The 15605-nt window shown below is 39.2% G+C and overlaps 3 protein-coding genes across 5 annotated transcripts in view; 2 read left to right on the forward strand and 1 right to left on the reverse strand.

Annotated features, from left to right (window-relative positions):
* The window catches only part of zgc:113135, a 1020739-nt gene that overhangs the window by 649793 nt on the left and 355341 nt on the right, over window positions 1–15605 (forward strand). The gene's annotated exons all lie outside the window — the stretch shown is intronic.
* LOC101886882 (gastrula zinc finger protein XlCGF57.1-like) overlaps window positions 1–15605 on the reverse strand; it is a 513813-nt gene that overhangs the window by 452887 nt on the left and 45321 nt on the right. The window lies entirely within an intron of this gene.
* LOC110437840 (NACHT, LRR and PYD domains-containing protein 3-like) overlaps window positions 1–15605 on the forward strand; it is a 41744-nt gene that overhangs the window by 4591 nt on the left and 21548 nt on the right. Inside the window, exons 4-9 of one of the 3 annotated variants that reach the window (XM_087248450.2) lie at window positions 173–267; window positions 513–626; window positions 3147–3260; window positions 8470–10365; window positions 14574–14747; window positions 15192–15365. In XM_087248450.2, the coding sequence (XP_087104576.1) occupies window positions 218–267; window positions 513–626; window positions 3147–3260; window positions 8470–10365; window positions 14574–14747; window positions 15192–15365 (2522 nt within the window). In that variant the 5' untranslated portion in view covers window positions 173–217. Of the gene's footprint in view, window positions 1–172; window positions 268–512; window positions 627–3146; window positions 3261–3369; window positions 6018–8209; window positions 10457–11657; window positions 12303–14573; window positions 14748–15191; window positions 15366–15605 lie in introns of those variants that run through there. The other 2 variants (XM_088650116.1, XR_015942528.1) reach the window with 2 other exon arrangements.

Below are 15605 nucleotides of genomic sequence, written 5' to 3' on the forward strand. Positions count from 1 at the left end.
TCTGTATGTAAGATTATATTTTATTCCTGATCAAACGGATGAGGCTGTGATTCTTCATTAGTTTAGTCGTGATGAGCTTCTGGATTTGAGTGTCTCAGCTGCTGATCTATTCCTGCATTCAGATGAATTATGAAGGCTGATCAATGACTGGAGATCTGTTACTGTTCATCAGTTTCTTCTAGAGTTTCTGCTGGAGATCAAACTCTTCAGGTTCATCATGGAGGATACACACACACCTGGAGATCTGGATTTGTCAGCAGGATGCAGGTATTAGACCTTCACTTGACATTTCATATGATTATTTTCTACAGGATATTATATTTACTCTCTGTTAGTTGTGTTTTTAATCTGTCTGAATATTTAACACACACAGCCAGCAAGATTGAGTAAAATCATCATGAAAAGTATCAGGAAGTGCTGTTTTAACAGTGTTTTAATGATGAAATGTTAAGTAAATCTGCTGTGTTGACTCCAGTGTGTGCAGCGCTCAACTTTAATCTTCTCTGTTTTAGTTCAGTTCATCAGAAGAGAGCAGAAGCAGAGCCCAGCTGTGTGTCTATGAAGAGTGACCGGTCTATGCACCCACCAATACATTTTAAGAGTGGAAACACAGGACCTGCTGTCAGGTAGATCATCTCTTTAATATCTGCAACTGATGAGTATTTTCATAATAAATGAATCAGGTAATTAGTGTTGTGGATCTGTTGGGTTTCAGATGTTAGATGTTGTATCTGAGCTCTGCAGGATAGTGCTTGAAGATCTCCGCTTTACACTTCAGGCCACAATTGATGGTGTTAACAAACCAATCAGCGCTTCATTAAAGGGGTGGTCCAGAATGTTATTTTTAAGGCTTGGTTGTGTTAATAAGATGCAAAGCAATGTGTGCTCATGTTTCACTTGAAGGAAATCGTGTTATTTTTTCATAAATCTCACTTTGATTATACACAGCTACTCTGCTAACATGAAAACGACTGTCATATTTCCTAGTTCCTCTAAAAGGCCCACCCTCAAGTGACTCTGATTGGTCATCATCATAATATGCTGTGATACGCCGATCGGCTTCACGTCACGCCCTGACAAGCACGCGCGTTTTGTGTAAACAGTCAATCAGTCAGTCAGTCAGTCAGTCAGTCAACACGTGTCTGTAACGAGTGAAAATGGGATGCGGCTCCTTTAACTGTTTCTGTGCCTTTTAGTGTGTTTATGCGTGTATACGATGAAGTATCTGTAACACGAGAAGCGCATGTGCGCGGGAGAGATTTTTATTGTTCTTTTTCTCTCATGCTCGGATTAAGTTATTTTCTGTGGTGACAGAATAAAGCACAAGATGTGAGATGAGACCTTTGTGAGCCTGGATTGATTTGTTTTTGATGTTACACTCCAGTTGGGAAATCATTGCTGTATTTTTTTTTAAATCAATGCGTTACAGGACGTCTTTCATGCATATGCGGAATATGCCTGTGTAAGTAACATGAATCGTTCACATATCTTTTGCGACTTTATTGTCCGAGTTGTAAAACGCATAGCATAGCTGCCTATAGAGAGAAATTCTGCCGTCTCACACAGAGAGACGCAGGTGCTGGCCAAGAGTGCGTGTATGTGTATGTGTGTGTGTGCGTTTACAGCCGTTTGATAAATATGGATTTGTAACGTTAGCTAAGTCGTTAGCGGTTACCATAATTTCCCGTTGTTTACATCTTTGCTACAACACACCGTTAAAGTTAGACACTGTACATGTCATGATCAATTTTAACAAATAAAAACACTTACAGGTCATGACTCAGAGTTCACAGCGTCTCCTTGCTCCATCTTTGAGGAGATTTTAACTGAATCCAGCACTGAACTGGGAGAGATTCTGGAAGCTGTGTTTTGTCAAATCATGCTTGCTATGTATTTTATAGTTCTCTGGAACATAATTAATATTGAACTGTAAGCACTTCTGTGTTTGGGTCGTGTCATTTGGAAGCCCAACAACAAAAACAGAACAGCTCTGTGGAAACAGCAGGATGGCATTTCTCTCTCTGCAGTAACGTTACAGCGCCTCTGGCCACGGCCTTTACCTGCGCATTGTGGGATGCGCAATAACGAACTTTTGTGATCTCACAGGGGGCGGAAGTATTTTTTGTAGTCCCCAAAATTCGTTAATTGTAGGCGTTGCTAAGCTAACTCTGTACAAATCAAGGTCTCCCTTTGCATTAAACTTTGAATATTTTACATTCAGAGATGCTGTTTATGTTCACACAGCTACATTACACATCAACTGAAGTTTAAAATATAATATCGTAGTGGACCACCCCTTTAATAGTTAGTGAGGTAGAAGGTGGGTTTAGGTTTTGGATAGGGTTAGGGATCCACAATAAGATCATACTGTATGACTACTAATGAGCAGTTCATATGTTCACATTACACAGATAATAAGCCGGTAGTTAATAGTATGAATTGTGAGCTAAACTAAAGTGTTCCCGATCTCCTGCCATAAAGGGCTTTTCCTGCACACTTTCCCCTGCTGTTTCTGTGCTGTACTGATCAGCCATTCCTCTGATCTGAGTCTGTTTTCACTGAAGCGCAGTCATCATCATGTTGTGTTGGCCTCATAGATGCTGCTGATCAACACATTTGGTTTCTAGAATTGATATTTCTCGAGTTCTCCTGCTCATTCAGTCGTGATAGATGATGGTAAATGAACTTGTCTTGCTGTCCTCATAGTCTGGACTGGAGCTCTGCAGACAAACCCCCAATGAGTGACCTTCTGCAGACCGAGTGATGAGGAGGAGGATAAGGGGAGCTGCTGGAGGCGGGAATAACAGTCAGCTGACACAGTGCAGTTTATACTGCTGCTTATATAGTCATGTGATGATGATTGACACGCCTGCATGATTAAGCTCCTCCCACACCTACACTGTGGACTTCATTCAGTGATTTGATGATTAGTTTCAGCTCTAATCTGCTCTAATAGAGCTGCATTTCTGTTGGGCTTTCTCTACTAGAAATGAGCCTTGATCTGTGTTTGCTGATATTTTCCACATTCAGACAGTTTCTGTTCAAATATAAAGGAAATTAATTTAAGTGTTTTTGTAAATGAAGAATGATTAATATCAGGTTTGTGCAGTGTGTGCAGCGCTCAACTTTAATCTTCTCTGTTTTAGTTCAGTTCATCAGAAGAGAGCAGAAGCAGAGCCCAGCTGTGTGTCTATGAAGAGTGACGCGTCTATGGGTCAACCAATGACATTTAAGAGTGAAAACACAGGACCTGCTTTCAGGTAGATCATCTCTACACACACATGATTACACTGCAGCATTTATATGATCCTGTGTTTCTAGAAGATCAGACATTATTACACTTTATTCCCACAGTCCAGTCAAGACATTTTAGTGAAGTACTGAAGTAGTATTAAGTGACTAAAGTATTAATACTCAAACTGTTAGTTAGTAGAGTGAGTTTACAGGCTTTTACAATAGTCAGCAAAAGGTTTGTGATAAAAAGAAAGATTTTAGACAAGATAAATGAACAAGTTCTGTGAGACAAACACACCACACAGGGTTCAAGGCTAAGGATTTTTTTCTAGTGGCCGATCGGGTCAGTGGTTCAGATTTGTACTTGCCCTGCCGAAATGTTCACTGGCCCCACCCAAAAAAATAAGTAAATAGCTATTTCTTAGTGTCAAAAGCCAAACATAATTGTACACTCACACTTTGTTCAGCAAAACCTTTCTTTAAATACAACTGACAATTTAAAAATGATTTGTTTACAATTGATGAAACTAAACTTGGAAAAAAATCTACATGTATATTGTAAGCAAAAATGTGCACTTTAATTTTGACACCCACAGACATCGTCACCAAATATAAATCAGAGCAGTCAGACTTTCTCATACATGGCCTCATTTCAGTTGTCAAGTTTTGTAAAAATCTGTCTATTGAATTAATTAATCTATTACAAAATGTGGGCTAGAATTATGCATTACAGGCTTACAATATAGAGAGAAATAATAGATGAAGTGGTGTTATGCCAAAAGTTGCACCCCTGCCATAAAATGCACAGCCTCTGAAATGTGCATATATTACCTTAAATTGATTTGAAAATAATAATAATAATGTTATGACAACTAATGACAGTGACTTAGGTGAGCTCCATGAATGTAACCTTTACAGACGATATGTTTAATTAAATAAGTAGATTTAATTTAAATACAACACTGATTAGATTAATTCAAGTGAATTGTTTAATGTGTGGTTTAGTTGAAAATGCCTAATACTAATACTAAACTATCAATATTTAGTATTTTTCTTTTATTTGTAAACCCAGTTCTAAAATGCATTTCACTACTTGTTCTTGCTTGATGCATCAACATAATAATCACATTAGCCTGACTGCAGTCAGATCATGAAGCAGATGAATGTGGATCTTTTTGTCAAAGTGTCAGTACAGAAATGAACAAAACAACAGGATTAATACACCATATTATAAGATTAATTTTGGTCAACTTTCCTAAATTAATATTACACATTCATAATACACTGTGATACAGCCTGGTTTGTTACTATGTTGGATCGTTTTGTTTTCTCACTACAATCGATCCGCTCAATTGAACCGAGACCGTCTCATCCTGGCGATCTCGAACAAATTTTTTTGACGCAGACCTGAGCGTGAAAGCACCCTGTATTTGCACACAATTGACAAACAGTCTCAGCCAAATTAAACTTTAGTGACAAGGCAGCACTGGCCTGATCGGGTCAGTAACTATTATGTATACTGTCCAGAGTGTCTCGCATGCTGGCCCCGGGCCATTGGGCAGCCCTTATTGTCGAGCCTTGACACATTTCATCTGATAAATAATTATGGGCGAGAGAGATATTGATTTAGGATGAAACTGTATTTAGATCTTCTCTTTATTATTGTCTTAATAAAGTGCATCAATGTTACAGCGCTGTTACTGAAATCCTGAACCCTGAGAGAAAACACGTATGATCTGGAGATTATCATGTGAATTAAAAACTATATTCAGTCAGACAGATTTAGACAGCAGAGATGACAGAGAATCATTATTTTCTTATTGATGGTAAAACATTTAACAAGCATAAGATCACAACAACCCTCAGAACTACAGACAGCAGAATACAAGATTCAGAGGAACACGAGAACAGAAAATTATACAGTAAAAGAAACAACATTACCACGTTACACACTACAGCAGCTGAACAGGTCATCTAGGAGCTTTAGTCCTCATGCTTGTGCTCCATCACATTTTTTATCTTAAAATATCTCAAATGTCTTTAGTGAGCATCCAGCATCATTGTGAATAAATGAAGATAAATTATTGAAGTGCTGCATTTATTAAATGACAAACACTGTTAAATGATTACAGCATTTTGAACTGTAGATGTGTGATCAGTGTGTGGTGTTTACAGTGATCAGTGTGTGGTGTTTACAGTGATCAGTGTGTGGTGTTTAAAGTGATCAGTGTGTGGTGTTTACAGTGATCAGTGTGTGGTGTTTAAAGTGATCAGTGTGTGGTGTTTACAGTGATCAGTGTGTGGTGTTTACAGTGATCAGTGTGTGGTGTTTACTGTGATCAGTGTGTGGTGTTTAAAGTGATCAGTGTGTGGTGTTTAAAGTGATCAGTGTGTGGTGTTTAAAGTGATCAGTGTGTGGTGTTTACAGTGATCAGTGTGTGGTGTTTACAGTGATCAGTGTGTGGTGTTTACAGTGATCAGTGTGTGGTGTTTAAAGTGGTCAATGTGCAGTGTTCACAGTGGTCAGTGTGTGATGTTTAAAGTGATCAGTGTGTGGTGTTTAAAGTAATCAGTGTGCGGTGTTTAAAGTGATCAGTGTGTGGTGTTTACAGTGATCAGTGTGTGGTGTTTAAAGTGGTCAGTGTGCGGTGTTTACAGTGATCAGTGTGTGGTGTTTAAAGTGATCAGTGTGTGGTGTTTACAGTGATCAGTGTGTGGTGTTTACAGTGGTTAGTGTGTGGTGTTTAAAGTGATCAGTGTGTGGTGTTTAAAGTGATCAGTGTGTGATGTTTAAAGTGATCAGTGTGTGGTGTTTAAAGTGATCAGTGTGTGGTGTTTACAGTGATCAGTGTGTGATGTTTAAAGTGATCAGTGTGTGGTGTTTAAAGTAATCAGTGTGTAGTGTTTAAAGTAATCAGTGTGCAGTGTTTAAAGTGATCTGTGTGTGGTGTTTAAAGTGATCAGTGTGTGGTGTTTAAAGTGATCAGTGTGTGGTGTTTAAAGTGATCAGTGTGTGGTGTTTAAAGTGATCAGTGTGTGGTGTTTAAAGTGGTTAGTGTGTGGTGTTTAAAGTGATCAGTGTGTGGTGTTTAAAGTGGTTAGTGTGTGGTGTTTAAAGTGATCAGTGTGATCAGTGTTTGGTGTTTAAAGTGATCAGTGTGTGGTGTTTACAGTGATCAGTGTGATCAGTGTGTGGTGTTTAAAGTGATCAGTGTGTGGTGTTTAAAGTGATCAGTGTGTGGTGTTTAAAGTGATCAGTGTGTGGTGTTTACAGTGATCAGTGTGTGGTGTTTAAAGTGGTCAGTGTGCGGTGTTTACAGTGATCAGTGTGTGGTGTTTAAAGTGATCAGTGTGTGGTGTTTACAGTGATCAGTGTGTGGTGTTTACAGTGGTTAGTGTGTGGTGTTTAAAGTGATCAGTGTGTGGTGTTTAAAGTGATCAGTGTGTGATGTTTAAAGTGATCAGTGTGTGGTGTTTAAAGTGATCAGTGTGTGGTGTTTACAGTGATCAGTGTGTGGTGTTTAAAGTGGTCAGTGTGCGGTGTTTAAAGTAATCAGTGTGTAGTGTTTAAAGTAATCAGTGTGCGGTGTTTAAAGTGATCTGTGTGTGGTGTTTAAAGTGATCAGTGTGTGGTGTTTAAAGTGATCAGTGTGTGGTGTTTAAAGTGATCAGTGTGTGGTGTTTAAAGTGATCAGTGTGTGGTGTTTAAAGTGATCAGTGTGTGGTGTTTAAAGTGGTTAGTGTGTGGTGTTTAAAGTGATCAGTGTGATCAGTGTTTGGTGTTTAAAGTGATCAGTGTGTGGTGTTTACAGTGATCAGTGTGATCAGTGTGTGGTGTTTAAAGTGATCAGTGTGTGGTGTTTAAAGTGATCAGTGTGTGGTGTTTAAAGTGATCAGTGTGTGGTGTTTACAGTGATCAGTGTGTGGTGTTTAAAGTGGTTAGTGTGTGGTGTTTAAAGTGATCAGTGTGATCAGTGTTTGGTGTTTAAAGTGATCAGTGTGTGGCATTTACAGTGATCAGTGTGTGGTGTTTAAAGTGATCAGTGTTTGGTGTTTAAAGTGATCAGTGTGTGGTGTTTAAAGAGATCAGTGTTTGGTGTTTAAAGTGATCAGTGTGTGGTGTTTAAAGTGATCAGTGTGCAGTGTTTAAAGTAATCAGTGTGTGGTGTTTACAGTGATCAGTGTGTGGTGTTTAAAGTGGTCAGTGTGCAGTGTTTACAGTGATCAGTGTGTGATGTTTAAAGTGATCAGTGTGTGGTGTTTAAAGTGATCAGTGTGTGCTGTTTACAGTGATCAGTGTGTGGTGTTTAATGTGGTCAATGTGCAGTGTTTACAGTGATCAGTGTGTGATGTTTAAAGTGATCAGTGTGTGATGTTTAAAGTGATTAGTGTGTGGTGTTTAAAGTGATCAGTGTGTGGTGTTTAAAGTAATCAGTGTGTGGTGTTTACAGTGATCAGTGTGTGGTGTTTAAAGTGGTCAGTGTGCAGTGTTTACAGTGATCAGTGTGTGATGTTTAAAGTGATCAGTGTGTGGTGTTTAAAGTGATCAGTGTGTGCTGTTTACAGTGATCAGTGTGTGGTGTTTAATGTGGTCAGTGTGCAGTGTTTACAGTGATCAGTGTGTGATGTTTAAAGTGATCAGTGTGATCAGTGTGTGGTGTTTAAAGTGGTTAGTGTGTGGTGTTTAAAGTGATCAGTGTGTGGTGTTTAAAGTGATCAGTGTGTGGTGTTTAAAGTGATAAGTGTGTGGTGTTTACAGTGATCAGTGTGATCAGTGTGTGGTGTTTAAAGTGGTTAGTGTGTGGTGTTTAAAGTGATCAGTGTGTGGTGTTTAAAGTGATCAGTGTGTGGTGTTTAAAGTGATCAGTGTGTGGTGTTTAAAGTGATCAGTGTGTGGTGTTTACAGTGATCAGTGTGTGGTGTTTAAAGTGGTTAGTGTGTGGTGTTTAAAGTGATCAGTGTGTGGTGTTTAAAGTGATCAGTGTGTGGTGTTTACTGTGATCAGTGTGTGGTGTTTAAAGTGATCAGTGTGTGGTGTTTAAAGGGATCAGTGTTTGGTGTTTAAAGCGATCAGTGTGTGGTGTTTAATGTGATCAGTGTGTGGTGTTTAACTTAAATCTGATTAAATCCGTGTATTGTGTCTCAGCTGGTTCAGAGAAAACACACATGGCTTCACTAGAGGATCTTTACACTGGCACTCATTGATTCTTTGTGTTGTTGTTGTTGTTTCTGCAGTGTGGCTAGAGATGATCAGACTGGAGACCTGCTGCAGGATTCACTCCAACCAGAACATGATGAACTTCAGACAGTCAAAGAGCAGCACAAAACCAGCATGAAGAACAAGTATGAGAGATTATTTGAGGGAATTAACCATGGAGAGACTCAAACCCTCCTGAACAGGATCTACACACAGCTCTACATCATAGAAGGAGAGAGTGAAGGAGTGAATGAAGAACATGAGGTTTTACAGATGGAGAAAAGAGCCAGAACAAAACCCTCACAACACACTCCAGTCTACTGCAATGACATGTTTAAAGCCTCAGCTGGAGCAGGACATGAGGAGAAGATCAAGCAGGAGAAAGCCAAGATCAAGACTGTTCTCACTAAAGGCATCGCTGGAATCGGGAAAACCATCTCTGTGCAGAAGTTCATTCTGGACTGGGCCGAGGGAAAAGACAATCAGGATGTAGATTTCATGTTTGTGCTTCCATTTCGAGAGCTGAACTTGATCAGAGATCATCAGTACAGTCTTCACAGACTTCTGCTGGACTTTCATCCTGAACTTGAAGATCTGGAGCCCAAGATTTATGAGCAGTGTAGAGTTGTGTTCATCTTTGATGGTCTGGATGAAAGCAGAATCACACTCAACTTTTCAGATGAGGAGAAAGTTTGTGCTGTGACTGAATCTTCATCAGTGGCTGTGTTGATGCGGAGCCTCCTGAAAGGAGATCTGCTTCCCTCAGCTCTCATCTGGATCACCTCCAGACCTGCAGCAGCCCATCAGATCCCCTCCAGATACATCAAGCGTCTGACAGAAATTCAGGGATTCACTGAGCCTCAGAAGGAGGAATATTTCAGGAAGAGAATCAGCGACAAGCATCAAGCCAGCAGAATCATCTCCCACATCAGAAGAGCAAGAAGCCTCCAGATCATGTGCCACATACCCGTCTTCTGCTGGATCTCCTCCACTGTGCTTCAGAAGCTCCTGGAAGAAGATGTGAGTGCAGAAATCCCTCAAACTCTGACTGAGATGTACATCCACTTCCTGCTGATTCAGATCAACATGAGGAAGCAGAAGTATGAAGAGAGAGATCCAGAGAAACTCCTGCAGTCCAACAGAGGAGAGATCCTCAAACTTGCTGAAGTGGCTTTCAGACAGCTGATGAAGGGCAATGTGATGTTCTATGAGGAGGACCTGATTGAGAGCGGCATAGACGTCACTGACGCCTCGGTGTATTCTGGGATCTGCACTGAGATCTTCAAGGAGGAATCTGTGATTTATCAGAGGAAAGTCTACAGCTTCATCCATCTCAGCTTTCAGGAGTTTCTGGCTGCTTTCTTTGTGTTTTACTGCCATTTAACAAAGAAGAGAAAACCGCTGAGGGGGATTTATGACAGAGAATATTTATATAATCAATATCTACAGTCCAGCTCTGAGAACTCTCTGTGTGATCTGCTCAGTACAGCAGTAGATAAAGCTGTCAGGAGTAGTAATGGTCATCTGGATCTGTTCCTGCGGTTCCTGCTGGGCGTCTCATTGGAGTCCAATCAGAGACTCTTCCAGGATCTGCTGACACACACAGGGGAGAGCTCAGAGAGCATCAGGAGAATTACACAGTACATTAAAGACAAGATCAAGACAGATAAACATCTCTCAGCTGAAAGATCCATCAATCTGTTCCTCTGTCTGCTGGAGGTGAAAGATCAGACTCTGGCCAGAGAGATTCAGGAGTTTGTGAAATCAGACAAACACTCAGAGGAGGAACTCTCTCCTGCTCACTGCTCAACAATCTCCTACATGATTGAGATGTCAGAGGAGCCGCTGGATGAGTTAGACTTTAATAAATTCAATACATCAGCTGAGGGAAGACGGAGACTGACAGCAGCTGTGAGAAACTGCAGAAGAGCTCTGTGAGTATTCATTGATTGATCACAGAAGACACACATCAGTCTGCACTGAAGACTCAGATCAGTTTAGTGAATCACCGCCCTGCTTTAAAGGGTCACGAAACACCAAAACACATTTTTTGAGCTGTTGACAGTCGTATATGTGTCCCACACTGCTAAAAACACTATTAGGACACCTATATTTCACTAAAAAGTGTAAATTGGTTGTTTTTGCGTTATTTCAAGCAAATTCGTACTTCCTGTTTGAAACGAATTTTTGAAGCTGCGTCACGGCCATGACATAATAGCGTGTATTCCAGCGTGCAGACTGGGCGTCTGTGCCAGAGTGTGCCTTATTACGTCTTACAGTGTGATGCATTAATGCATGAGTAAGACTTGGTTCAAACCAATCAGCGCGCTCTATTGTGCAACTTCATTAATATTCATTAGTGTCACCGTCTTTACACCACAGAGACGCCACGTTGTGTTGGCAAAACAAGCGTGAAGTGTTGCTTTTACAGTTTGCTGCCATTAAGTTTCGTTTTCATTTTCTCTCTGTGAGAGCTTATCTGGATCACGTGTGGATTACAGTGTACGCGACGCTCGACAACAATAATTTACGTGTCTAAGGGGGATTATTGTTTACCTGAGAGCTGTTCTCATCTGCAAACGCTGAAATCCGGATTCCGGATGTAGTCTTCTCTTCATAAAGACGCGGCTCTAGTTGCTGGTGATTGTCCTGTCTCTACAGATTTGGTAAGTGAGCGACCAGTGCTCTTTGTATATTCAGTTTGTTCGTATCAAATAAGTTAACTATTGCATTGAGTGCAAACATGTTAGCACCGCATTTTGTGACCGGAATAACACACGCGGCTTTCTGACGCTACCTGCTGTGTGCATCTAAGTTTTACGGGAAATGCGGAGTTTTTTTTCTCTCATTCGCCGTGCGGTATCAAACATTGCATGAAAAATACACGCTTAGAGCAGTTCCTCGAATCAAATATCTCATTTGTCGCGAGGGGCATGAATGAATTCCCTGAATGAAAGAGCCGAACTGCAGTTAAAGTCCGACATTTAATAATTTGGCAAATAATTCGACTACAGATGTCCATGTAGGTTAAACACCATCCCTTTCTCCTGTGTATTTTGACTGAAACTCGCGCGTGCCCAAATAGACACTCCCACACCCTCCCACTTTAGTTTCTCCGACACTCCCCCCTAAACAGAGCTGGACACCCCCACTTTTCTGACTTTTTCCAAAGAAGAGGTGTGAAAACACCCTGCTGAAACGAGGGGGTTTCATGGCCCTTTAACAGAAAACCTTTAGCTGGGCGTATCGTCCCCCTGTGAGATCGCTGATACACCATGTTACTGCATGGGGACGCGGCGGCAGTGTTCTGTTTCCTTATTTGCTCATTTATTTCAGCATTTCTAAACGTATTTAACAAACTTTTCTTGACTTTTTACTCACACAAACAACATTTGTACTTATTTAATAATCTACTTCATTTGCTTTACAGTTTATCCTGGAAAATAACTCAAATCCCTGTAAATCCCTGTGCTCCTCCAGCTGAATAGGACATTTGTTGATGTGTATTTGCTCAAATCTAACACAGTGTTGCTCTTGGATAATTGTGTTTGTTTTCTGATCAGAGAAATAGTGTAATTTTAGACACAGTATTGCCGTCTCGCCGCAGACATGCCTCTAATATTACATTTACTGTAGGCCTAAACACTAAACTTTACACTGAGCTCAGTAAAATGCTCTCTGATTAGTTATTAATAATCTGTTCAATAATTCAGTACAGTCATATGAATGGAGAAATACAGGTTTAGTTTAGTTTAATGTAGATTAAATAAATAAATAGTATATTATAAATGAAATAAATATTCTTGTTCTGAAAATGTCCATGTGTCTGGAGTAGGGATGCACCGATATGAATTTTTTTGGCCGATACCGATAACCAATAATTCTTCAGACTTGGGGGCCGATAGCCGATATATATAGGCCGACAATTATAAATATCTTAAATTGTTATATATATATATATTTTTTTCCCAGAGATGGTTGCAGCTGGAAGGGCATCCGCTGCGTAAAAACTTGCTGGATAAGTTGGCAGTTCATTCTGCTATGGCGACCCCGGATTAATAAAGGAACTAAGCCGACAAGAAAATGAATGAATGTTATATTTTTATACATAAAAATTCATAAAAGATTGAACTGCTCTTATGAACTGAACAGTCTATACTCAAAGCAAAAAAAGCTATAACTTCAAAATTGCAAGGTGATTATAGACCTATATTCACGATTTCACATAAATCAGCATGCAAAAAATGATTTCCTTTTCTTCATAGCAAATTAACATGCAAGTTGATTGTTGCAAAAATTAATAGTTTAAATAACAAAATGGTATTTAGATATATTATTTAAATATATTTAAATAAGATGAAAATAAAAGAGCTAAGGACTGAAACCAGCTCAAATGGTCATGAATAAAACATGTTACAGTGATGTACACATCTACAAATATGTCATGTCCGAAAAAGCCTTTTTTAGAGGTATTTTGACAGTTCAGAGCCACCGTACAAGCGAACAGCTAAATAAAGATAGTACGTTTAGAAAATGCGGCACAGATTCATCCTATTTTGACATGTCACATGTAGGTGCTGCTTGTCAATCAGACAACGCTTCTGCGCTCGTTCTTGCCGTCAATCGCGGGAAAATGATCGATGAAAAGTTTATGATAAACCGCTGAGAGTTTTACTTAACTGTAGAGGCAGAGTTGCCATCAGAGTCAGATTTTGATACAAAACCTGCGTTGAGCTGACATTATGACAAACACAGAGCAGAATATAAAGACAGAATGAGCGGCTAGTTAAGAGCCCCTTTGACTGGATTCACCTCTCTTCTCTCCCCCGTGCTACGGTGCTACAGTGTGTGTGTGTGTGTGTGTGTGTGTATGTATTTGTGTGCGCGCGGTGACAGCTCTCACGCGAGCTCGTTATAATCAATATGAATATTCAGATCAAACTGAATACTATCTTACATCAACAACACATGACCAGCAACGCGTTAATATTAACAAATAATCAGATTACAAACAACCGTTATGTTTACACGTGTTGTAAAATGTGCGGGTCCTTCAATGGGACTGGGCTGCAGTTTGGGGTGTGAGTGAAGCAGAGGGAGAGGGAGAGAGAAAAGAGGAGCGGTTTTTTCGCATTGAGACCATTTTCTGTGATGTTCCCTCTTTGGTGGCTTATTTGTTGTACCACACGGAAAGTAATAAATATTTTGGACCAAGTTACATGTGTCCTCTTTTATTCACCAGCTGCAACAAAAAAAGTTCACCCCGAAACTAACATTATTCGGATTATATCACTTATAATCTCATTAGGGGAGATTATAAGTGAATCTCCCCTTATATCTTTAACACAACAAAGAGACAAAGCAGGAAAGGTTTACACATGTAATATTTTTCCTGAGGCGATTTAAAGCAAAATACACAATGAAACTCAATCAAACATATCTACAATGATAAAGAACATGGTTACTTACTGAGTTATTAACTCACAGCAATGCCACGGGAAGAAAGCACAGACTTTGAAGGAATAAACAGTGTGAGGAGAGATCCATTATAGTGCACTGGACAAGTCTGAACATGTTCCGCCCACGCGAGCGCGGCACGCAGGTCTGTACAATTACGTAATTTATCGGCTTAAATATATCGGCCTAATTAAGACATCGGATCGATAACGATAATCTTAAAAATAGCGTTTATCGGCCGATAACGATATAGGCACCGATATAACGTGCATCACTAGTCTGGAGTGTGTCAGTAATTCCTGCAGTTCATTACAGCTTTGAGTGTGACTCCTAATCCAGTCCTCCATGGATTAATACATTTGATTTCCAGTGATCATGTCTGTGTGATTTTGTTGTCAGCACATTCAACTGTGTAAAGAACAAAGTATTTAATAAGAATATTTCATTCATTCAGATCTAGGATGTGTTATTTTAGTGTTCCCTTTATTGTTTGAGCAGTATATATATATATATATATATATATATATATATATATATATATATATATATATATATATATATATATATACTGCTCAAACTATATATATATAGTTTATTTTCAGTGTTGTTTTTATCACTGTAGACTGGACTCATGAACACAACTCTGCTAATTTCTTACTGCTGATTTTGTTGCTCCTCTACACAGGCTACAGGGCTGTAATCTCACTGTTCAGTGCTGTGAGAGTTTGTCTTCAGCTCTACAATCCTCAAACTGTGTGCTGAGAGAGCTGGACCTGAGTAACAATGACCTGCAGGATTCAGGAGTGAAGCTTCTCTCTGATGGACTGAAGAGTCAACACTGTAAACTGGACACACTGAGGTAAAATAAAAACATTTCCATCAAATAAATGCTAAAATTAAAGTTATATTCAGTCAGTTTTATATTCATTTCAGGAATATCATTGACTAATATGAAGATGTTGATGTGATTTATTTACAATACAGTTTGTAAAGTCATATTTTCTGTCTGTTAATATTATATTAGAGACTTGCTTTGTTTAACAAATATGAGGATCTGAATGGATTTGAAATATCAGAAATATAAGAACAGAAATAGTAAAAAAACTAAATCTGTCTGGCCGACTCATTTTGGTCCAGAGATCTTCTTTTTAAAAAGTTTATGTAATAATGAAATACAAATGTTTGATCTTCCTCCATGTTACCATCAAAGCAACTCTGAAAATTTAAAGGAGTCTTTTCCTTTTCCCTAATTACATCACACTCACACACAATAATACAGTGTCTTTTACTGTCCTCTACACAGACTACAGAGCTGTAAACTTACTGTTCAGTGCTGTGAGAGTTTGTCTTCAGCTCTACAATCCTCAAACTGTGTGCTGAGAGAGCTGGACCTGAGTAACAATGACCTGCAGGATTCAGGAGTGAAGCTTCTCTCTGATGGACTGAAGAGTCAACACTGTAAACTGGACACACTGAGGTAAATGATTCTCCACTCTACAACATTAAAAGTGTTTTGATTGAGATGGAAATGTCCAGATATATTTAAGAGCATTAGTGGAGAAACTGCAAAATGCTGCTTCTCAAATGAAAGTTGCTCTTTTTCTTAATCAGTTCAGTAAATCAGTGTATTTAATGGTTATTTTAATTAATTACCTCTAAATCTTTATTTATATTTTTAATGATTATATTTACAGTTTATCCTTGAATTGGTTTATTG

This window comes from Danio rerio, chromosome 4, assembly GCF_052040795.2.
Source record: "Danio rerio strain M-AB ecotype USA chromosome 4, GRCz13ab, whole genome shotgun sequence".
In the NCBI taxonomy this organism is placed as follows: Eukaryota; Metazoa; Chordata; class Actinopteri; order Cypriniformes; family Danionidae; genus Danio; species Danio rerio.